Source organism: Bacillus rossius, chromosome 1, assembly GCF_032445375.1.
Source record: "Bacillus rossius redtenbacheri isolate Brsri chromosome 1, Brsri_v3, whole genome shotgun sequence".
Classification (NCBI taxonomy): Eukaryota; Metazoa; Arthropoda; class Insecta; order Phasmatodea; family Bacillidae; genus Bacillus; species Bacillus rossius.
Genome location: NC_086330.1, coordinates 8,896,433 through 8,917,978, shown reverse-complemented (window position 1 = coordinate 8,917,978; position 21,546 = coordinate 8,896,433). Strand labels below are relative to the sequence as shown.

The window sequence follows — 21,546 nt, the reverse complement described above, 5'->3', positions numbered from 1 at the left end:
TAGAAACCCACTACGCAACATGTTAAGCTGTAATCGTTGTAGCAGGTTGTTAACACGAATTGACAGCTTAAAAAGACATGGTAGAACATGTAAAGTCAAGACTACTTACGGCATAGAGGACACCGATGAATCCACTAGACTAAAGAAGAGTGATCTGCATTACGACAATAATTTTCCTTGTCCTGAGCGTGATGGTATTAGCTCACCCGATCGTGAGGAAGAACATAAATTGAAGGATGCTAATGGCTTCGGGAAGACTGAAACTAATGTAAGTATCAACACCGTGAAAAGTGAGAATACATTCAAGCCTATATTCAGTAGATCCTCCATTCTTTGTAAAAATGATGGACTCCTAGAAAGGAAGCATGAAGACGATGAAGACACTTCGACATCATCGATAGCGAATTCATACGGTAATCTGGGTGAAGAGGATGTCTTCTACAGTGATTGTTACAGTGACTCTGATGCTGTTGACAAAGGCATAGACTGTGATGAAGCACCTAGAGCTGACAAGATCGAAGAATGTGGCGATGTCCTGAGACCGAAACGATGGAAACGTCGTGTTATAATAAATAAATCTGATAATGCTTATTATGATCACTGGGACGATTGTGATTATAAAAGAATTTATAATAAACAAGCAAGTAAGATGGTGGTAGAAGAGATTGATTACACGTCATGGATAGATCCAAACATATTGGTTGACCGGCTAAGACTTCTACATGGCTCGCTTTGTGCAGGAAACTATTCGTGCATCAAAGAAATATCCTTCATAATCAAAGAACCGAGGAGAGCTGGCTACATACAATAATGGCTTCTTTTACTTGTATTTGGGTAATGTTGAGAAGTAATTAAATATTGAAAGTAAAAATTTAATATTTTTATTTCTTGTATTCCGATTTCCAACTAAACCTGTGTGTTTCCGCTACTGTATGTATGATCATTCCGTTTCCTGTGTGTACGTTCCGTTTCCTGTGTGTACTGTGTGTACGTTCCGTTTCCTGTGTGTACTGTGTGTACGTTCCGTTTCCTGTGTATAATGTATGTACGTTCCGTTTCCTGTGTGTACTGTGTGTACGTTCCGTTTCCTATGTGTACTGTGTGTACGTTCCGATTCCTGTGTGTACTGTGTGTACGTTCCGTTTCCTGTGTGTACTGTGTGTACGTTCCGTTTCCTGTGTGTACTGTGTATACGTTCCATTTCCTGTGTGTACTGTGTGTACGTTCCGTTTCCTGTTTGTACTGTGTGTACGTTCAGTTTCCTGTGTGTACTGTGTGTACGTTCTGTTTCCTGTGTGTACTTTGTGTACGTTCCGTTTCCTGTGTGTACTGTGTGTACGTTTTGTTTCCTGTGTGTACTTTGTGTACGTTTCGTTTCCTGTGTGTACTGTGTGTACGTTCCGTTTCCTATGTGTACTGTGTGTACGTTCCGATTCCTGTGTGTACTGTGTGTACGTTCCGTTTCCTGTGTGTACTGTGTGTACGTTCCGTTTCCTGTGTGTACTGTGTATACGTTCCATTTCCTGTGTGTACTGTGTGTACGTTCCGTTTCCTGTTTGTACTGTGTGTACGTTCAGTTTCCTGTGTGTACTGTGTGTACGTTCTGTTTCCTGTGTGTACTTTGTGTACGTTCCGTTTCCTGAGTGTACTGTGTGTACGTTTTGTTTCCTGTGTGTACTTTGTGTACGTTCCGTTTCCTGTGTGTACTGTGTGTACGTTCCGTTTCCTGTGTGTACTGTGTGTACGTTCCGTTTCCTGTGTGTACTGTGTATACGTTCCATTTCCTGTGTGTACTGTGTGTACGTTCCGTTTCCTGTTTGTACTGTGTGTAGATTGCGTGTTGGAGCCGAGTAGACTTGTATCCATGTAGCTTAATAGACATGTAGTTTCGTAGCAATGCGGTCTTTTAGTCATGCAGTCTCACAGTCATGTTTAACTCGGAACCAGCTAGATCCTTTTAAACTCGTAGCCTTGTAGCATCGTAGTCTCTTAGACTCGTACCATTGTAGCCCAATATCATTGGAGCTGTTGAAAGAAAAGGCAGTTGGATCATTTGGAGCTGTTGGAGCTGTTGGAGCATTTGGAGCTGTTGGAGCTAAGAAGTAGTCGTTGCACGTCTATGCAGGGCTAAATGTTTATAAGATTGCTGGCTTTCGCAAGTAATCCTGTAGTAGGATAGAAATTGTGTAATAAATATTATGTTTGTAAAAGACTTTGTGGTGTTTTATTTCTCGAACCTTACACTTTTCTGGTATTTAAATTAAATTATATTTTAGCTTCGTCCAGGATCGTGCCAAGGACCTTAGTCGACCTAATTAATCAGTATATTGTTTGCAAATTTATTTAATGAATTTTTAACTTTTTCCTGAATTTCTAGGTTAATTATTACGAATATTCCAAAGATGTTGGTCTTGATGTCTGATAGGATGATGGTAGTAGAGGATTTATTTCTCTTTAAGAATGTTGAACATGGTTTCTTGAAATTATTATTTTTTTTTTCCATAAAATTAAACTTTATTGCATCGATATAGTATCGAACCAAGGACTGGAGCGGATCGAATCAATATGTAAGTTAATGAGTGATTATTTTGATGAATTTTGGATTTTTTCCTGAATTCCTAACTAAATAATTACGGTTTTTCTAGATGGCGGCCAAATTTCAAGATGTCTGGTGTCACAGTAATAAATGATTACTGCACTCTAGTGGATAAGAACTAAACTAACATGGCGCCAGCGTACTCTCGCTGACGATACAATGATGATGGCTTCCAGCATCGAAGACAAGATGGCGGACATGGCATCATACTAGATGACATTATATATACTTTGAAAAAAAAGTGGTGGGAGTCAGTCTGCCTGCAGCCACCACGAGGGAAGGATCGGTCGCCATTTTTTTTGCCCTCACCAGATTCGAACCGAGGACTCCGAGCTCAGTGTCGTAAAAGTTTTTTTTTTATAAATTTAAAAAATTTTTTTCATTAAACTCGGATAATATATTTAAAGATGTCGGCCGTAACGGAAATTGCAACGGTGATGTCATCATCCAATATGGTTACTTGGAATAATGTAATCGGATGGATGGTTTGTTTGTCGCAAATATAAATGAAAAGCCATTCCCTTGCATTACTCTATCATCAAACCTAAACATATAAATGCATACATATATATATTAAACGTAGTTTAGAATATGGCTTCATGTTCCAAACTTATCTCGACTTGTCTCGACTGGTTACACATTGCATAACACTTGTAGGTTTTTTAAATTCAAACTTGTCATCATCCGGCGACAATGCCTTGAACTAAAGATGGCCGACAGTGGCGCCATCTGGTAGCGACTTTATGAATTAAAGATGGCGGCAACAGAGAACTTGGTGAATACAGGCTACCGACTTGGCGACATCCGGCAGTAAATCTAAGAATTAAAGATGGCGACGGTGGCGCGCTCCGGCAGTAACTTTAAGAATTAAAGATGGCGGCGCCTCTGGCAACTAATTTTTGAATTTGGCGCGCGATACTAGCGACATCTACCAACCAACTTGAGGACCAAGATGGCTTCGCCTATGGCAACTAATTTTTGAATTTAGCGCCATCTGGTAGTCTGTGCTGGAATTAAAGATGGTGGCTGTATAATAATTTTAATTTCAAATGTGACGTTTTAGGTATGTATTAAGGAAGGCAAAAGATGGCGGCTGATGTTTACATCAAATTTCGAAAAGTTGAAGTTCGAAAAAAAATTCGAATCCAAGATGGCGGCCGTGACGAAAAGTGCAACGGTGACGTCACGATTCGAAGTTGGTGGAAATTACTAGAAATACAAAATGGCAAATGGATTAGCATGGATTAACATATAAATTAGCATAGATTGGCATACGGATTAGCATAGATTGGCATACAGGTTAGCATAGATTGGTATACGAATTAGCATAGATTGGCATACGGATTGGCATAGATTGACATGGATTAGGTTAGGTTAGCATAGATTAGCATATGGATTAGGTTAGGTTAGGTTAGGTTAGGTTAGCATAGATTAGCATATGGATTAGGTTAGGTTAGGTTAGGTTAGGTTAGCATAGATTACCATATGGATTAGGTTAGGTTAGGTTAGGTTAGGTTAGGTTTGGGTAGGTTAGGTTAGGTTAGGTTAGGTTAGGTTTAGTTTAGTTTAGTTTAGTTTAGTTTAGTTTAGGTTAGGTTAGGTTAGCATAGATTAGCATATGGATTAGGTTAGGTTAGTTTAGTTTAGTTTAGTTTAGGTTAGGTTAGGTTAGCATAGATTAGCATATGGATTAGGTTAGGTTAGGTTAGGTTAGGTTAGCATAGATTAGCATATGGATTAGGTTAGGTTAGGTTAGGTTAGGTTAGGTTAGGTTAGGTTAGGTTAGGTTAGGTTTAGTTAGGTTTAGTTTAGTTTAGTTTAGTTTAGTTTAGGTTAGGTTAGGTTAGGTTAGCATAGCATAGATTAGCATATGGATTAGGTTAGGTTAGGTTAGTTTAGGTTAGGTTAGGTTAGGTTAGGTTAGGTTAGGTTAGGCTAGGTTAGCATAGATTAGCATATGGATTAGGTTAGGTGAGGTTAGTTTAGTTTAGGTTAGGTTAGGTTAGGTTAGGTTAGGTTAGCATAGATTAGCATATGGATTAGGTTAGGTGAGGTTAGTTTAGGTTAGGTTAGGTTAGGTTAGGTGTGCGAAGGAAGTACCTACAGGCTCCGACCAACAGCGCTTCTCTGCTGTGAAGTATTAGGAGATCAGAACTTGAGAGGAGGTAGTAATAAAAACTTGCCGGTGCCGTTGCGCGTCGTGGAAGTAGAGCGCGCCAAAACACATGGTTGCCTGGCCGTATGTATCCGTTGTTCATAACACGTGTAGAAGTAGGCTTATATTCGTTACCTCCTGGCTGTTTATTACCGCCTAATACTTTTCAGAGCGAGACGTCCTGGCGAGCTGGTCTGTCCGTCCTCCTCCGTTCGTTCGTTACGTAACGGGACATTTTTTCGTGCGTACATGGCTGATGAACATAACGGGACACTTTTTCGTGCGTGTATGGCCGGCGGAAGTGACGTAATCCAACATGGGTGATGAACGTAACGGGATACTTTTTCGTGCGTGCATGGCTGATGAACGTAACGGGACACTTTTTCGTGCGTACATGGCTGATGAACATAACGGGACACTTTTTCGTGTGTGTATGGTCGAAGGAAGTGACATAATCCAACATGGCTGATGAAGCGAAGCGTTAAGGTGGCTGGATCGGATCCCCGATCCCCCACCACCCACCGGTGCCCCCATACGAACCAAATACATCTACTGCTCAGAGTCTTAGAACTCCCCCAGCTTAAACAACATACCTAGCACACAGAAATACCTCATACCACATGCAAAATAGCACAAAAAAGCTAGTAAAGTAAACTCTACATAAACAAGAGAATAAAACATGATAAAACTCTTGACATAAAATAAGGCAACCTGCCTCAACTCCACACGCCAGTGCATTTCACCAGCAAAACAGGCCCACTGTTGTGTGGAGACAAGGCTTCAAGTAAATGCAAGAGATACGACATCAACAAAAATGTATCTTAAATGTTTTTGCTACATGGGTCATACTCACACGACACCTTGAGAGGATACCTTCTCCATGTAGTCGATAATGGTACCAGAATAGTTGGCAGGTGAGAATGGCTCGTAGATTGTCGGCTCGGTGAACAGCTTCGGGGCCACACGGCTGCGGATAAATATCAGCACGATGCAGTAAAAGACGGGAATCAGTACTTCGGTGGTGGTCTGGAAGGGATGCCGCCATCGCAGCATCCAGTTCTTCCACATGAGCAGGCGGAACTTTTTCCATGCGGGGATTATCTGCAAAGTGGACAAGCACATACGTGCTGTCACTCACATATTTTCAGGGTTAGTGCATTTCAGCTAATCTGAGCACTTAGGCCGTGTCTCAATACAAAGAGCTCTCTCTCTCGCAAGAGTGCTATTTGACATTATTTCTTAAGAGAACTATCTTGTGCTCTCTCTCGCACCCTCTCTTCTGATCTCGCTTTTTCCATTTGGGACAATGCATTCGCCAGTTGGTAGACAAACAGGACACACAATGATGATGGAAGTAATTCGTATTAAATATTATAAGCTTTGTCTACTCGTGTGTGGACAGCTAAATAACTACAGTTGCTACAATTTCTAATATAAAATTCTTAAAAATTCTGTGGAAGTTGAAATCTCTATATGCCAATTCTCTTCTGCACATGTATTTAATACTCCCATTAATTAAAAATATTGTTTTCAATTAATAAAAAATAAATATTAAGTTGCATTAGATATTGTTTAGTTGCTAAATGTCCTCAATTCACACATCTGTTATTCTGCAATATCCTAAACCTGAAGTAGTAATGAGACAAAGCTGGCAAAACAGGACGAGAAAGAGTGCCGAATTTTCGTGTTCTCTTGTGCTCTCACTCTCCTGCATTAGCTCAGACATATTGAGATGATGTTGGGGTGCTCTCTTTGACATAGCTAAGAGTTCTGAAGTCAACACGAGAGTGATATTGAGACACGGCCTAGGTTTATGATCTGTCAAGCAGGGTTAAAATATGAAAGTACTGTTTTCATTTGAAAAAATATGTAATAAGTCAATATTAAATTTGAGCATTGTGCTGCTGTTGACAGGAGAGTCTGCCAGAATTTAATTAGGAAAAGTGCAAGATTAATCCGAATGCACTTTAATCAGCACCAGCAGAGTGACAATCTGAGATCGACTTCTGGCATAGGCACATAACTGTCTACAGCGGTTTGAAGTAAACTTAAGCATAATTTAACTTTAGAATGTTACAACTGACAAAATGTAATAAGTAATTCAATATTTTTGCCCTTTCCGACTGAAAGAAAACTATTGGAAAGCATTCAGTGTGATCAGATTAGCCATAATAATATTGTTTTGGGATGAAATCCAATGTATTGGCTAAATTCATAATTCCAGAGCATCAATATATTTTACATACAATTTATGTCAAGATATAATAGTTACATACATTAACTAGAGCTTTATTAAATTTAAAAAGTAAATTTTGGATTGTACCTACTTATTTCCATAATCTGTAGCATTTCAAATGGTATAATTGTCATAACTTCTAACATATATCATGAACAAGGGTAACAAACGAAAATAATAAATGTATCAATGCAAGACTTTTGAAATACTCTTGTGTTTTAATCAACATAGTCGGAATAGCATAAGCTGCCCAAATTAAAAAATTATATTTAGAGCGATTTAATAAAAATCTAACATGTCAAAAAATACCATTGTAAATTTTATGAAGCAATAAATTTTTCATTGCGCTCCCTATGTTCCCTATTCTTTAGGAAAGGAATCATACCCAGGTTATTATTTCTGCAGGTGAGGGAATTTATAACCACTTGTTTGCTTTAAAATTATTTTCATTTCTTTGGTGGTAATGCATCTTCCTCATGCCTATGCTTCTGATTGTAGACTTTGGATCTTTCTTTTATTCCTTTGACAGATTCGAAACACACTAGTTCCTGCAGTAGCATTGTAGCGATAATCTCTTTTGTTACTACCTTACGGAAAACACCCTTTTCAACCCATGGTCCCAAATCATTTAAGGTTTAATTGGATTGCATATGGTCCCTCAGAAGTCACTCGAATCCTTTGGTATCACTATATTTTTTGTATGTACGAAATGGTTGGCACCCTGCTTAATGTCGAAGAAATTGTCAATCGTAGTAGAAGAATGTTAATTACGAACAATCATGGCACTTCCATGGCACATATTCTTTTGGAAGCTGTTGTGTCACAGGAATGTGCCAAATAAAATGTTATGATAGCGAAACTTTCCTGAACGTACGATTTCGTGGTCAGTCACAAAATACTTATTGGCTCCTGTATTGGGACCATGTACTTGTAACATCGGGCACATAATCATTAGCAAGGACGTGACTTCAACCCAGAAGTCATGGTTATAACAATAAATAATAGTAACTTAATACATACCTACTTGAGAAAATAAGCATTGCAGCCTGGAAAATCAGTTTCGGCAATATAAACGTCGTGTCAGTAGCAGAATGGTTATATTTTACAAAGACTATTCAGATTTATAATCATCTGCTCAAAACGAACTCTGTAATGATGTGCTATTTACATGTAATGAATATTCTAAGATCCCAGCTCTTCCTCAATTCAGCAGGATGATAAGAATAAGAAAAATCAATAGTAATTATGTGTAGGTTAAAAAAAATTGTGGCATGGAGCAATACTTCTACCAGACTCCTTCTATCCTTGTCGCTGATGGACTTTGTGAATAACACAAATTTTAAATTATTACGCACAGAAAGGGTGGCTATGAAGATCGATTCACATTGAAGTTAACATGGCGATCAGTAAGTTAATTTTGCGATATCGATATGTTTAGGTATATGTCGCAAATAAGTGTCATCAAATCAAGTTTTGTGACACAAAGATAAAGTTAATGTTTGATTTAACTTCAAGATTGTACAAAAGTAAGTAAGTGAGAGCCAATTAAAAAAAAAGATACAATTATGTTTATTTTTTATTTGTATTTATATTGACGCCAACCGCCGGTGCTCCATCTGGATCGCACAGGCCCTTACGTCCCAACAACACTTACTCGTAAGTGCAACGAACACGCCCGAGCATGATGTCCGCCGTGTGAGTGAAAGTGCGCCGCGACGAACACCAAATCGACTACAACGCCCGGCCGGGTGTGGCAATGTGCTAATGTATAATTAAATAAGTTGACGTCGTCCCAAGTGCTCCTCCGGCTCGCTGAGGCCATTATTGCCCGTTGCTGCTTCAGGCTTGCGTGTGCGCCGGCGCCCGTGCGCAAAAGTGCAACAAAGGTTTTGTTTATGTAATTATGTGAGTGTGTAAATATCTATTTGTATTGTTGTGTACCTGTAGATGTGTTTCCCGGGTGACTGAGTCGCGTCTCTCCGCCTGTGACCATGTGGGCTCCACGCACTCGCACACGAAGGGAAGAGGGGGGATTCATGTGCGCGCGGCAAGGGGGGAACCCGCTGAGACGTCGCGGAGCATGGGTGGAGTTAGTCACCTGAGTGGGATGAGAGAGTGCGGTCGCGAAGTTTGAGTGAGAGTCGAACGGACACTGTCAGTCGTGTCACCGTTGTCACGTTACAGTCATTCGCGTCTTCATCAGTCACGTCACCGTCAGTCACGTCACCGTCGTTCGCGTCGGCAGTTACATCACAGTCTTTCGTGTCATCGTCATTCGCGTCACTGCCAGTCACATCACCGTCATTCACGTCACCGTCGTTCGCGTCGGCAGTTACGTCACAGTCTTTCGTGTCATCGTCATTCGCGTCACTGCCCGTCACATCACCGTCATTCACGCCACGGTCAGTCGCGTCACTGTCGTGTCACTGCCAGTCGCGTCACTGTCGTGTCACCGCCAGTCAGGTCACTGCTAGTGTCGTGTCGCGCTCAAAGTGCGTGGAGCCGGGCCTTGCCCTGATGGACTGTCACAGATGGGAGCCGTGACAGCCCATGTACAGTGTGTGATGTGTGCAGTAAACACAACTTAACGTCATAAACTCTTTTATTTCACCCGAGTTAGGGTAGTTCCCTTGCCATGTGGCACGTACCCTCTCTACCGGAGCAGCTGGGCAGCGACTCCAAACCACGGGAACGGCTCTAACGTCGACAAAGTAATTATTCTTTTTAAAACAGCCAAATTAATAACAATTAAAAAATACTGAAATAATATGAAAATTATGTGCAATTGTTAAATAATCATGTAATATCAAATATATCATTTAAGTCCAAAACTGGTCGGAGCTGTTTTCCCGCGCTACACGCATCTGGCGCGAGGTCGCGCGGTGCTCTCGTGCCAGTTGCTGTCGGGAGCTCACAGGGGTCGGTGGCTCCGCGAACGCAGAGCCTACAGTTTTCGCGCCACGTCCAGTTCATCGCAATAGTTGTAAGTTTACCAAATATTTTCATTTAGCTCTGCGCCCGACCCCACTCAGCCGTACGTCCTTACGTGCGGCTCTTCGCTTAATTAATTTTAATCCCAACAGGGATATTTCAACATTCTACGTAATTTTTCACGTCTTAAACATTAGGACAGCGGACTTGAGTCATACGCAGTTTCCAGGCTTCGACGCCAGTGAATCGTTATTGGTTAAGAGCTTCTAGCCAGCCTCGTGTGTCATGTACTAACTCTTTAATAAATGTGTCTTCAATTTAGCTGATTTTAACTGTGTCATATACGTATTCGCAATCTAACCAAGTTATAACTTTGTTAACCTGTATGAAAAGACTGTGACTCTCGTATGTTTTCATCTAGCCGGGCTTACGCACATTTCGAAGCATTCGCATTTGTAGTGGGTTAGATTGCAATCACCTGTAGGAACATTGATTATATATTGCTGTTATTATATGTTTAACATAATTCACCACATAAACATTTGCAATATATCAGCTCCGCGATAGTTTGCCGCAGCCTTCATGTTAGCCACGGTCACAGGATAATCATTGGACACGAGTTTGCAATCTATCCTGTTCGCGCGCAACGTCCAATGTATTGAGACTATCGTGAAGCGACGGTCTGACAACAGACTCGGCCAGGCATTGGACAAGCAAGTGTAACAGTCTTAATAAAGTGCAGTATCTTTCCAGTCGGTTTTTCTTTTCTTTTCAAGGCGTCCTGGGTGGCCTGAACAGCCCGGGTAGTTTTAAATCGCGACGCACTCCTCCTGCAGCCACGAGGTCGAACCCCCATTTTTGCCCCCTGAGATCATTTTCAACTTAAAATTCACTCGAAACTTAATCAGGCAGCGGGAGTGGCGTCAAAATTATAGCCAGTTCCGAATTACTTGGCAGCAGTCGGCTTTGGTGGTTTAGGCTTCAAGTTTTCTGACTGATATCTCTTATAACCCCTTCACCCAGGGCAACTAAAAAAGAAAGCTTCCCGCTGTAAGGGGAAGATTTTAAAATTTCCTAAAGAAAAAAAATTGGCCACACTTCTCTTGTGCTTACATGGACCGCGAAAAATTAATTGTTTAGCGCGAAACTGACACGAATCTTGGCTGCAGGCCAATAGAATGCATGGGTGCCCTTGCTTCTGAAATCTCATTTTCCACTCATATAAGTATAATATTGAGTCTGATGGTATATCAAATGTAAATATAGGCTGTATTAGTTTAACATTGTTTAAATCACCTTATCTTTACTGGCTGTAATGGGAAGTTGTAAGTAAATTTTTAATAATATATGGGTGATTATAATATGAATAATTGTTTCTCTATTACAACAGTACCATTCCTGGGCATCCACAAAAGAACATTAATGATTAATTTATATAAATGTGGTATGTTATTGGAATGTAGTCGATAATAATGGTCGAATAAAAAGAGGAATGGAGTACGAGTGACGATAAAGAGACGAATAACACATCGAGCCATGAGGTTTAGAGATAAAACTCTGCCGTCACCCGGCCTCTGTGGAAGGCCCGGGAAGTACCTGACGGGCGCTACGCGGTGCTGCTGTTGTCTGGGGGGGAGGGGGGCGCCAGTCTAGGGAGACACTAGGCCGTTGGTGGTGGGTCGTGTGTAGGTACTCTGCCCCCGCGTGCCCCGCCAGGTACGCGGCCTTGAAGTCTACCCTGAAATCCCCTGAGGCCGCTCGGCCGTATGGAGGACGGGGTGGCACGAAATAATTGTACGCAACACCGGTTACGTTGATTTACGTTTATGCTAATGCGCTATGCGGCGTCTGAGCCGTTGTACAGTACATGAACATACGTTACTTACACAACACACACGACACTAATCTCACACAAATAACTCGCCACTGCAGTCTCGCGGGATGCAGTTAGGAGTGTTCTGGAGATGGCCAGTACCGAAGTCTTACGGTGGCTCAGTGAGCGTGACCTTAAATTGCACTTACTTGTAGTTGCAGCCGGCAGGCGTATGCGCGGCGAATTATGAAAAACGTGTTGGCTGGAGTCGGCCAGTGCCGTACGTAGCGTGGTCCGCGATGCGATGCGGAATCCACTAACGAAGGCGGTCGGGATAAGCCCGGGCCTGCAAAATGCACGCTGAGTCTACGTGAGCAGCGATGAAATAAAAGAAAAGGTTTAGGTTTTAAAAATGACTGCAGAATGACCGGTCGGTGAAGCAAAGTGAAGGGCTGCTCACGGACACACGTCTTGACCCGGCGTGGAGTGGTTGGAGACTGCCGAACATGGCCGCCTCGCAAGGAAGAGAAACTTTCTCTTCTTTGTGAGTCGGTGCCAAAAAACTTATATTAATTTAATTTACTCTATTATCAGTTAAAATACACGTTCCAGGTGCCCAATTAAAATGTAGCACCTGGTAATTGGGTGATTAAGGCTTAACAATGGTTTTAATGTATTTAATTATTTAAATTGTGACATCAAGTTGGCGACTGTAAATTTACTAACATATTGTCCCACTGTGAATTGTTTTAGAGGGATTTCTCCTAGTCTGACTTGATCATAGTCATGGGCACTTTAATTAAGGCCAGTGGCCGCGGTGAATGTTAATAAGGTTTGTTGTCTGCTCCGTGCGTGCGGTACTCGCCTGGAGTGGCTACGACACACTTATTACATGTCGGGTAATTAGTAATTTCGTACTAATGACTTTTCCCTTAATCGAATAATAGGTTAGAGCCCCCGGGGTTCTGTGCCCTTAAGTTTCATTACGTCTATTGGGGTCATGCCCGAGGCGCTCGCCTGACTCATTCCCGCTGGCCTGGGGGTGCGCTCCGAAAATGGAATTGAGGACTAACGTGCAGAGCACGGGCTTAGAGGCCATGGTCGGTACGACGTCAACTCTCGGACTGCATCCTGTCGTTCTAGGTCACCGAATATCTGGTAGTCACCACTATGATAGCCATAGGCGTGCCTACAGGGGAGGCCAGGTGGGCCATGGCCCCCCTTAATGTAATCACTCAGATCGGCATTTTCTTTCATGTGTTCGTTAATATTCGTATATTCCTGGCACTGTGACACTCAAACTGTGTTTCAGTGTTGCTGCATGCTAATTAACAATATTTTTAAACATTTTATCGTTCTGTAAATACAGCCGCCTTGGTTTATTTAAAACATGAGATCCCTTAAAATGGCCAAGCAAAAAAATATATTTTAAGAGGTTTGTTAAAGTTCTGTTATCTGAATTGCTATGTTTGCATTCACTAAAAAGAAGTTCATTTCAAGGTAGATCGGGACCAAGCTATTGGAAATTCGAGGGGGGGAAATGTGTAAGTACACTTTAAACATTGTCTATGGAAAAAAAAACATATGTTCAAGATTGTTAAAATTAAACAGATATAAATATAAACTAGTAAACATATCTCGTTGATAATGCACAAAAATATCAACAAGCCAATGAGTGAATATATTTAGGCTATTTAACATTCTAAATTCAGCTTCTGATTTAAAAAATTTAGCAGAGCCCCTTCTTATGGAAATGTCTGGGCACACCTATGATGATAGCTGAGATGATTTATTAATTAGAACACATTTCCCTTTTTATCACAGTTTTTTTTATTTTTGAGCAATAGAATAGGCTAAAAGAAATAACCCAACAAATGTTTCGAAATAGGAGAACATATTTATTTATGCTTCTTGGAGGGCAAGAAACATTAAAATATGTCTAGAATCTTCTGCACTAAAAACAATAACAATTAATAAATTAGGTAGGTACATGCAAAAATGCTTTTTAGTGAATGATGTCCAAATATAGGAAACAATGAAAATTGAAAGTGTTCTCTGAAATGCATTTCACACACTTGCCGAAAACATTTAAGGATGGTAGATCTAGCTTTAGATATTGTCTGGTGATACTGGTGTTGTGAAGTTCTGAAAATTCACGCAGGGTGCCAGGCTAAATCCAACAAAGTTTGACTGCCCAATGTGGTATACAAGGCCAGGTGGTGTGCATCATACTGATTTAATGGTTATATGGCTCCCATACAGTTAAAATGGGTTGTTAATAGAAGGAACATCACAATAAAACACTAACGACGTTTTTCGGCATCTTTCTACATACGTAGTCTATAGAATGTTTGTGGGATACAGCCAGTGCCACAATTTAGTTACTTGTGTTTAGGGCTCGTGGCCAAGCTGAATCAATACGACAAGGATATGCCCAGTAGAGAAAAATATTCAGGGATGCACAGAAGCGGAAAATAAAAACTTTGGATTGAAATTATATTTTTCATATTGACTTGATTTGGCTAACCAAAATGCTGGACCTTCATGGAATACTATACTCCTGGGGTTGTGATATGCTGGAGAATTTTGTTAGAATGTGACAAGTGTGGTGAACCTCACTCACCATTGCACACCAAACACAAAGAGAGAAAAATAAATCGTACAGTTATAAACAAAGGTTAAACAAAAAAAGGACAATTTTCTGCACAATTTCGTCAACTATTCAAAAAAAATTGTTAGTCTTCTACTTTAACTGCATCACTCTAAAAAATGAAATAAATATTTTAAAGAGAAATTGAGATTTTGAAGGTCTTACTGAAATCTTAAATAGGTACTTGAAGCCAATTGATTTTTTTTTTTTTGCTGTGCTTTAGTTGACATCGTACCGACCATGGCCTTTAAGCCCGTGCTCCGCAACGCCAGTACCGTATCCCGTTTTCGGAGCGCGCCCCTTGCCCAGCCGGATTGAGTCAGGTGAGCGCCTCGGGCGTGACCCCAATAGACATAATGAAAGTTAAAGGTACGGAACCCCGGAGACTCGAACCCATAATTCAATTAAAAGAAAATCAATTAGTACGAAATTACTAATTAGCCGACATGTAATAAGTGCGTCGTAGACACTCCGGGCGAGTACACCACGCACGGAGCAGACAACTAACCTCATTAACAGTCACTGCGGCCACTGGCCTTAATTAAAATGCCCGTGACTATGATCAAGTCAGAATAGGAGAAATCCCTCTAAAACAATTCGCAGTGGGACAACATGTTAGTAAATTTACAGTCGCCAACTTGATGTCACAATTTAAATAATTAAATACATTAAAACCATTGTTAAGCCTTAAGCACCCAATTACCCGGTGCTACATTTTAATTGGGCACCTGGAACATGTTTTAACTGGTAATAGAGTAAATTCAATTAATATAAGTTTTTTGACGCCGACACACAAAGAAGAGAAAGTTTCTCTTCCTTGCGAGGCGGCCATGTTCGGCAGTCTCCAACCACTCCGCGCCGGGAACAGACGTGTGTCCATGGGCAGTATTCAAGTTTTTTTCTTTGATTATTTTATTCTATACTAAATCTTTAAATTTAAAACCTCTTATTAATTCATCGCTGCCCACGTCGACTCGGCGCGTATTTTACGGAACCGGGCCTATCCCGACCGTCTTCATCGTGATACCGTGACGTATTGTATCACAGAACGTACGGTACTGGCCGACTCCAGCGAAAGTGTTTATATTTAAGGACGTCGTGCATATGCCTGCTGGCTGCACACACGTAAGTGTTTCGCCGAATTTAGGAGCCCGCTCATAGAGCCCCCCCAGCACCCGTTAACTTTCGGCGCTGGCCGTTTCCAGCGAGCATCGACCCACGTCCCGCGAGACTGCCGCGGTAACCATTGTCACGTAGTGTTGTGTTTAGTGTTGGTGAGAATTTTTGTAGCGGGACTGAACCGCGGAGCGGACTTGTAGAGTGTACCATGTACCTACATGGACCCCCGGTGAAACTCACAAATTAAATGTATTCTCGCCAACTCGTATATCATTTTCCGTAGTTCCCCATCCTCCACACGGCCGAGCGGCCTTCACAGTCAAGCGTAGAACCATTCAGGTTACATTCAAGCCGTGTACCTGGCGGGGCACGCGGGGGCAGAGTACCCACGACCCCACACCAACGGCCTAGTAGCCCGCTAGCCTGGCGCCCCTCCGGACAACAAGAGCATCGCGACGCCCGTAGCGCCCGTCTGGTACCCCCCGGGCCTTTCACAGAGGTCGGGTGATGGCATAGTTTAGTGTATTTAATGTACAAGAAAATAATATTTGGGATTTTCTTAGGACACGTTTAAATGTCATGCATAGACTAATACAATTAAAAAGGAAGACTGAAAATTAAGTGCTTGATGCCACGGTGCCTATGCAACATTCAGCAACATCGTGTGCAATTAAAGAGCTGGAATTTAAGAAAAAAACTATTGGAAGAAAATTTATCGTATGACAGGACCTTAAGCAGTTTTAACTCCAGCATTCATTATTTCCTCAACCTTTCCGCAACATTGTTCACTTTATAGCAACACCCATACTAAATGCAAACTGATGTCCAAAGGCTTATGTTTGAGGTATAAGTTTATGTTTAGATTATCATTTCAAGTTATAAATACAGTAAAAAATTACTTTATTACTCACATATTTTATATAAGACATTCTCGTAGATATATAACCTCAACTGTTTATTTTCAATCTACGCTACAGTGTACGTCATTCTGAAGTTAAAACATACACCAAAGGCCATCTAACTCAGAAGTAAATATTTTTTCATAGAGCAAGGCGTATACAGGAGATGGTCTATCGTGTAGAATCGCAGAACTATCCTGTTTTGTTGGAATGAGCTCAAAACGATTTAGGGCCGGTTTTATGACCTCCGGCTAAAGTTCTGGCTAAAATTTAACCGCAGGCTAGCTCTTATTTCGGTTTTATGACTCCCTGTTAACGTCTACCTTCCAGTTAAAGTCCCGGCTAACCTAGCGGGTGGATGAACCGGCCGCTAGCTGCTTAACCGGAGGCTAAGCAACAGAAAATAAAATGGCGATGTATCAGGCGAGGTTAGTTGTTGTTAGTGATGATGACTATTTGAGGAATTCTATTGAATATTTGCAGGATGCGATGGAATAATTTATTACTAAATGTAAAATGCTTCGCTTTCGTCAAAGTTTTATTAAAAATTACATGGCATGAAAGTGTAGTCACGCTTTTCTATTCTCGTCGAGTCGTGTATTATTATTTGACTTTAATTGATCACGAAGTACATAAACGTATGCTATGTATATAAACTTAAATGTTCCTGCTTAAGAATATGTGTAAATAAGTGAATTTTAAAATTGCAAAACGAGGGTTATTATTACCGGTAGGTACCTATAAAATGCGTGTTTTCGTGGAAGTTGTATCTGTGAATTTTTATTCGTAATACAGTGGACATATGCCGGGAATGAAATGCACTTCATACGACTTCAGACGTGGTTATAATTCAATAAATACAATTGAATGTGAAAATAAATGTTACCCAATTATCCCTTCCCTATTTTACAAACCATTAGGTACTTATTATCTACCTGCCACGCAAGTGAAAAACGAAAACAGCACTGGAATTATTCTGTTTACCGTATCCAAGTTTATCCCTTGATCCTATCGGCATGACCCTTTATATGTTGGTCTTGTTTTACATTATACTTGCTGTTTTAATTTAGAATGTTGAAAAATCCTGTACACAACACAAAATACCTAACATATCACGATGCAAACAAATTATGTCAGGTCTTGTAAAAATATATTTCTTTCGTATACATTTTACAATCATAATTATTTCCCCAGTGAATATATCTAGGATCTCTCGACCTACTAAATTAAAACAGCAAACATCCTATACCACAAACTAATTCCATCAGGATCGGATTCATTTGGATACGTGATACGAAACTATTAGTACAAAAATGAAACCTACACCAGTGAAATGAAAATTGACAAGTATTTTCCCGAAACGGGGTCTATATTATTTGATTATGAAATAAATTTATGAAAGAAATAAGTGTTCTCTAGCAAAAATGTCATCCCTATTTATTTGTTGGTATAGAATTACTTCGTTAGTTTTGGCTTAATATATAACCTAACAAAATCATGAGTTCCAATACAAGAGTAAAGTTGAAAACACACGGTTTTGAATCGTAAATTGTAATTTTATGGTTTAATACAAAGCAGGTTTGACGTCAAAGTAGTTTTTGGTTAATTTAATTATATCTGTTGCAAGATAAAGTTCGCGGCATATTTCTTTACTGCAGCTGTAAATATTCCGAATCAGAATACAAACAAACAGCTGACTAACATTCTACCAGAAAAAATAACTGTCTTGCAACAAAAGTTACCAAATTCTGTTTTATTTCATTACCAACACACCCATTATTACACCACACGCTTCGTCAGGTTACGGTTAGCTAACCGCAGGCTAAGTATGGGTCATAATACACCCCTCGTTCGTTAACCTGGGGCTAGCCTTACCTGGAGGCTAGCTAACCTGAGGATTTAGCCGGAGGTCATAATATCGGCCCTTAATGTTAATATATATAATCATACATGCTATCGGTCAAATTTGAAAGCAAAATTGGAAGTTTGAAAATAACTGGATGTTATCTTTCCATAGTTGAGCTCGGTTGTTTTAAAATACAATAATACTATTAATACTATTACTGTTATACAAAAATATGATTTTGTCTTAATTTTCGTTGCCAACTTTTACCATTTTAATACATCTCAACGTATAAAATAATTACTTTAAAACTAAATTAATAACTTCAATCACCTTTATTAAACGAATAAAAAATCAGTACTTCCCAAATCATTCTATACCATGGGAAACAGGAACAGAATAAATGCATAAAAAAACTTCTATAGTTTTGAGTTCATAACAAAAATATTGCTTTCCCTACGGAGCGACAACTACGTAACATATATATTTTTTTGTGGCCGTAGAGAGCGGTCACCTCAAATCTTTTGTTAAGATATGTTGGCGACATTGATTAGATGTTTTGAAAATCGATCGTGTGCAGCAGACGTCATAGTAAGAAGTGCAATATTTTGACAGATGTGTAAGAAAATATAAGTATTATGATTTTTGAGTCAATGCTTGTAAATGGCATGTATGGAGAACATTACCTAAAATAAAATGAAAAGAACTGTATTGGTAATGTGAAAACCACGAATATCGGAATGAAAGAATTCATCTTAGAAGAAGTTGAAAAGTCCATAAAATTGGTGAGTGTAGAATTAGCAGTGTTGTCAGGTTAATGAACTGCTTAAAGGTACGGGTAATACTCGGACAGAACGGCTTTTTAGAACGTAAGAAAAAAAATTGGAAAACACGGTGTTCACACATATCACACATTCCTAAATTTACTCCGAAGGGATGGTTTCGTAATTCCTATTAGTTTGTGAAAATAATTAAATTTGTATTTACATTAACGTACCAATGCTTTTACGCTGCCGCCGCCATTCATTGTTTACCCGTGAAAAATAGGAATAAATGTTTTCCATATACGTTCCTGAATTACCCCTGAAAGGAAGGGCACTTAATTCCTTGTGGTTTGTGAAAAAATAACAGTTTACAGCTTACATTAAAATACTTATGTATTCACGCAATCGCCGACATTCATTGTTTACTCTTGTGGTTTTTTTTTTATTATTTTTTGTTTAGAGAACTTTTGTCAATGTAGGTAGGTGTTGTAATAATGAAATTCTTTTGAATGACTGTATTGCAATTGTAAGGAAATTTTATTGCTCATATTGTCGTGGGCTGGTCGACTAGTCCCCGAAAATGCTGCTATCCTGCCGGCTACTCAGGGTTCGGTAGAGGGGGGTCCGGGCCGCGTGGCCGAGGGACTTAGTCTCCAGAATTGAAATGAGAACAACTTGAATAAAGTTTGCTGGCCCTTTATACTCAAGACGATGAACACTTTACATGGGGCTGCCGCGTTTCCGCCTGTGACTATTTCTATATGGGACGAAGCCTGGTTCCGCGCACTAATATGGTAATGAAAATACAGGACGTCCCGCCCGTGACGAGTATTACCCACACTGTAAGGAATAGAATTCTCTATGACTCGCGCGCAATAGGATGTCTGTCCGACTATACACCACAATGACCGGGGAGAAATTTGAAAAGCACAGAACATTCGTCGGCGAATGTCCAGTTTGCAAAATAAACCGCGACTCTCAAAAACTAGGAGAAGAACACGCGTGCGACAAAATGACAAGATAAGAGCACGCAACTGAATGACAAAGTAACAAACTCGACTGCAAGGCTGAAAAACACTTCCGCACGGCCAAGCAAGTCTAGCGCTACTGCAAATACCGCTCCCGCTCAATCTCACCGTCCCGGAGCGACGTCACGAACACGTCCGTCGCCTCTCGTGCCGGGTCCACGACTCCTTGCCACTAGCGTGGAGCGATCACACTCACGTGACCGCTGTCCCCCGAGTCCTGGCGACGACTGACTCCCACTCCCCTGCCGCGCCTGAGCGTCCGCGTCTCCCCCCTTCTCCGCGAGCCTGCGGAACACGCTGATTGGTCACAGGCGGAAGCCACGGCCTTGGCGCCCGGTGAACAATTAAAACTTATACAAATACATAACCCTTCAATACAAAATTAATTATAATAAAATATAAGTAAAATATATACAAAAAACGTAAAACAAAAATATATTTACAATAAAATAATATGTCAAATCCTGTACGTCGCACATCACCTACACTTGCGTCGCACTACCATGCAAGAGATGGCGCTGGCGAGGCATAACGGCCTGAAGGAGCCGGGGAGACACTTGGGTCGACGTCAATATTTCATGTTTGTTGTTTTATTAGAATATTTTATTGTATTACAAAAGGTTTTATTTTGTTACATTGCATTTAAAGTTCGTACTGTTTTAAGTCATGTAATGGACGAATCTAATGGGCTAATGGGATGCAAAAATTTAAATATAATATCTAACTTCATTTTCTTTTAGGAATATGTGCTGTGCACTGAATTGACTGACACATTGAATTTTGCAGTCTTACCAAGGAATTCTTTGATTATAGCTGTTGTATGTTCTGTGTTTGATATGGCTGGTGTTTCATGTATCCCAGTTTATCCCTGGATCCTGAAGGCTTGATCCTGATGGCATGATCCTGTTGGCTTGATCCTGTGGTACATGATGCTTGCAGTTTTAATTCAGTATGTCGGAAGAATCTGCACATGAAAGAGATTGCGAAATAATTAAGAATTATGTTTGTAGGTTGAAAAAGTTCCTTTTTATTAGACTTACGATGATAATTCATTATGAATATATATTTTTTTATGTAGGTACAGGATCTTTCAACAGACTGGATTAAAACAGCAAGCATCATGTACCACAGGATCATGCCAATAGGATCTTTTGACGTACTGAACTAAAACAGCAAGCATCATGTACCACCTGAACAAGCCAACAGGATCATGCCATTAGGATCTTGCTATGTACTGAACTAAAATAGCAAGCATCATGTATCACAGAATCAAGCTAACAGGATCATGTCATCAGGATCTTTTGATATAGGTACTAAGTATTATGTACCACAAGATCAAGCCAACAGGATCATGCCATCTGGATCAAGCCTTTGGGATCCAAGGATAAACTTCAATATATGAAACGAAAGAATTTAGCATATTTTAATTTCTCCATAGTTGGCTACAACTTGTGTTAAACAAAGAGATACACGATTGCAGGTAAACAGTGACTTGCGCCGGTAGTGTGAATA

At 40.3% G+C, this 21,546-nt stretch overlaps 2 protein-coding genes across 2 annotated transcripts in view; one reads left to right on the top strand and one right to left on the bottom strand.

The window, feature by feature from the left end:
- The window catches only part of LOC134531922 (phospholipid-transporting ATPase ABCA3-like), a 163,551-nt gene extending 147,043 nt beyond the window's left edge, over positions 1-16,508 (bottom strand). Inside the window, exons 1-2 of the mRNA XM_063367968.1 lie at positions 16,412-16,508; positions 5,605-5,852 (exon numbers count right to left, since the gene is read on the bottom strand). Of these exons, the coding sequence (XP_063224038.1) occupies positions 5,605-5,852; positions 16,412-16,429 (266 nt within the window). The 5' untranslated portion in view covers positions 16,430-16,508. The remainder of the gene's footprint in view (positions 1-5,604; positions 5,853-16,411) is intronic.
- Positions 16,509-18,756: 2,248 nt separating this feature from the next.
- LOC134531894 (pleckstrin homology domain-containing family M member 2) overlaps positions 18,757-21,546 on the top strand; it is a 46,385-nt gene continuing 43,595 nt past the window's right edge. The window contains exon 1 of the mRNA XM_063367919.1: positions 18,757-19,027. Coding sequence (XP_063223989.1) covers positions 18,983-19,027 — 45 coding nt within the window. The 5' untranslated portion in view covers positions 18,757-18,982. The remainder of the gene's footprint in view (positions 19,028-21,546) is intronic.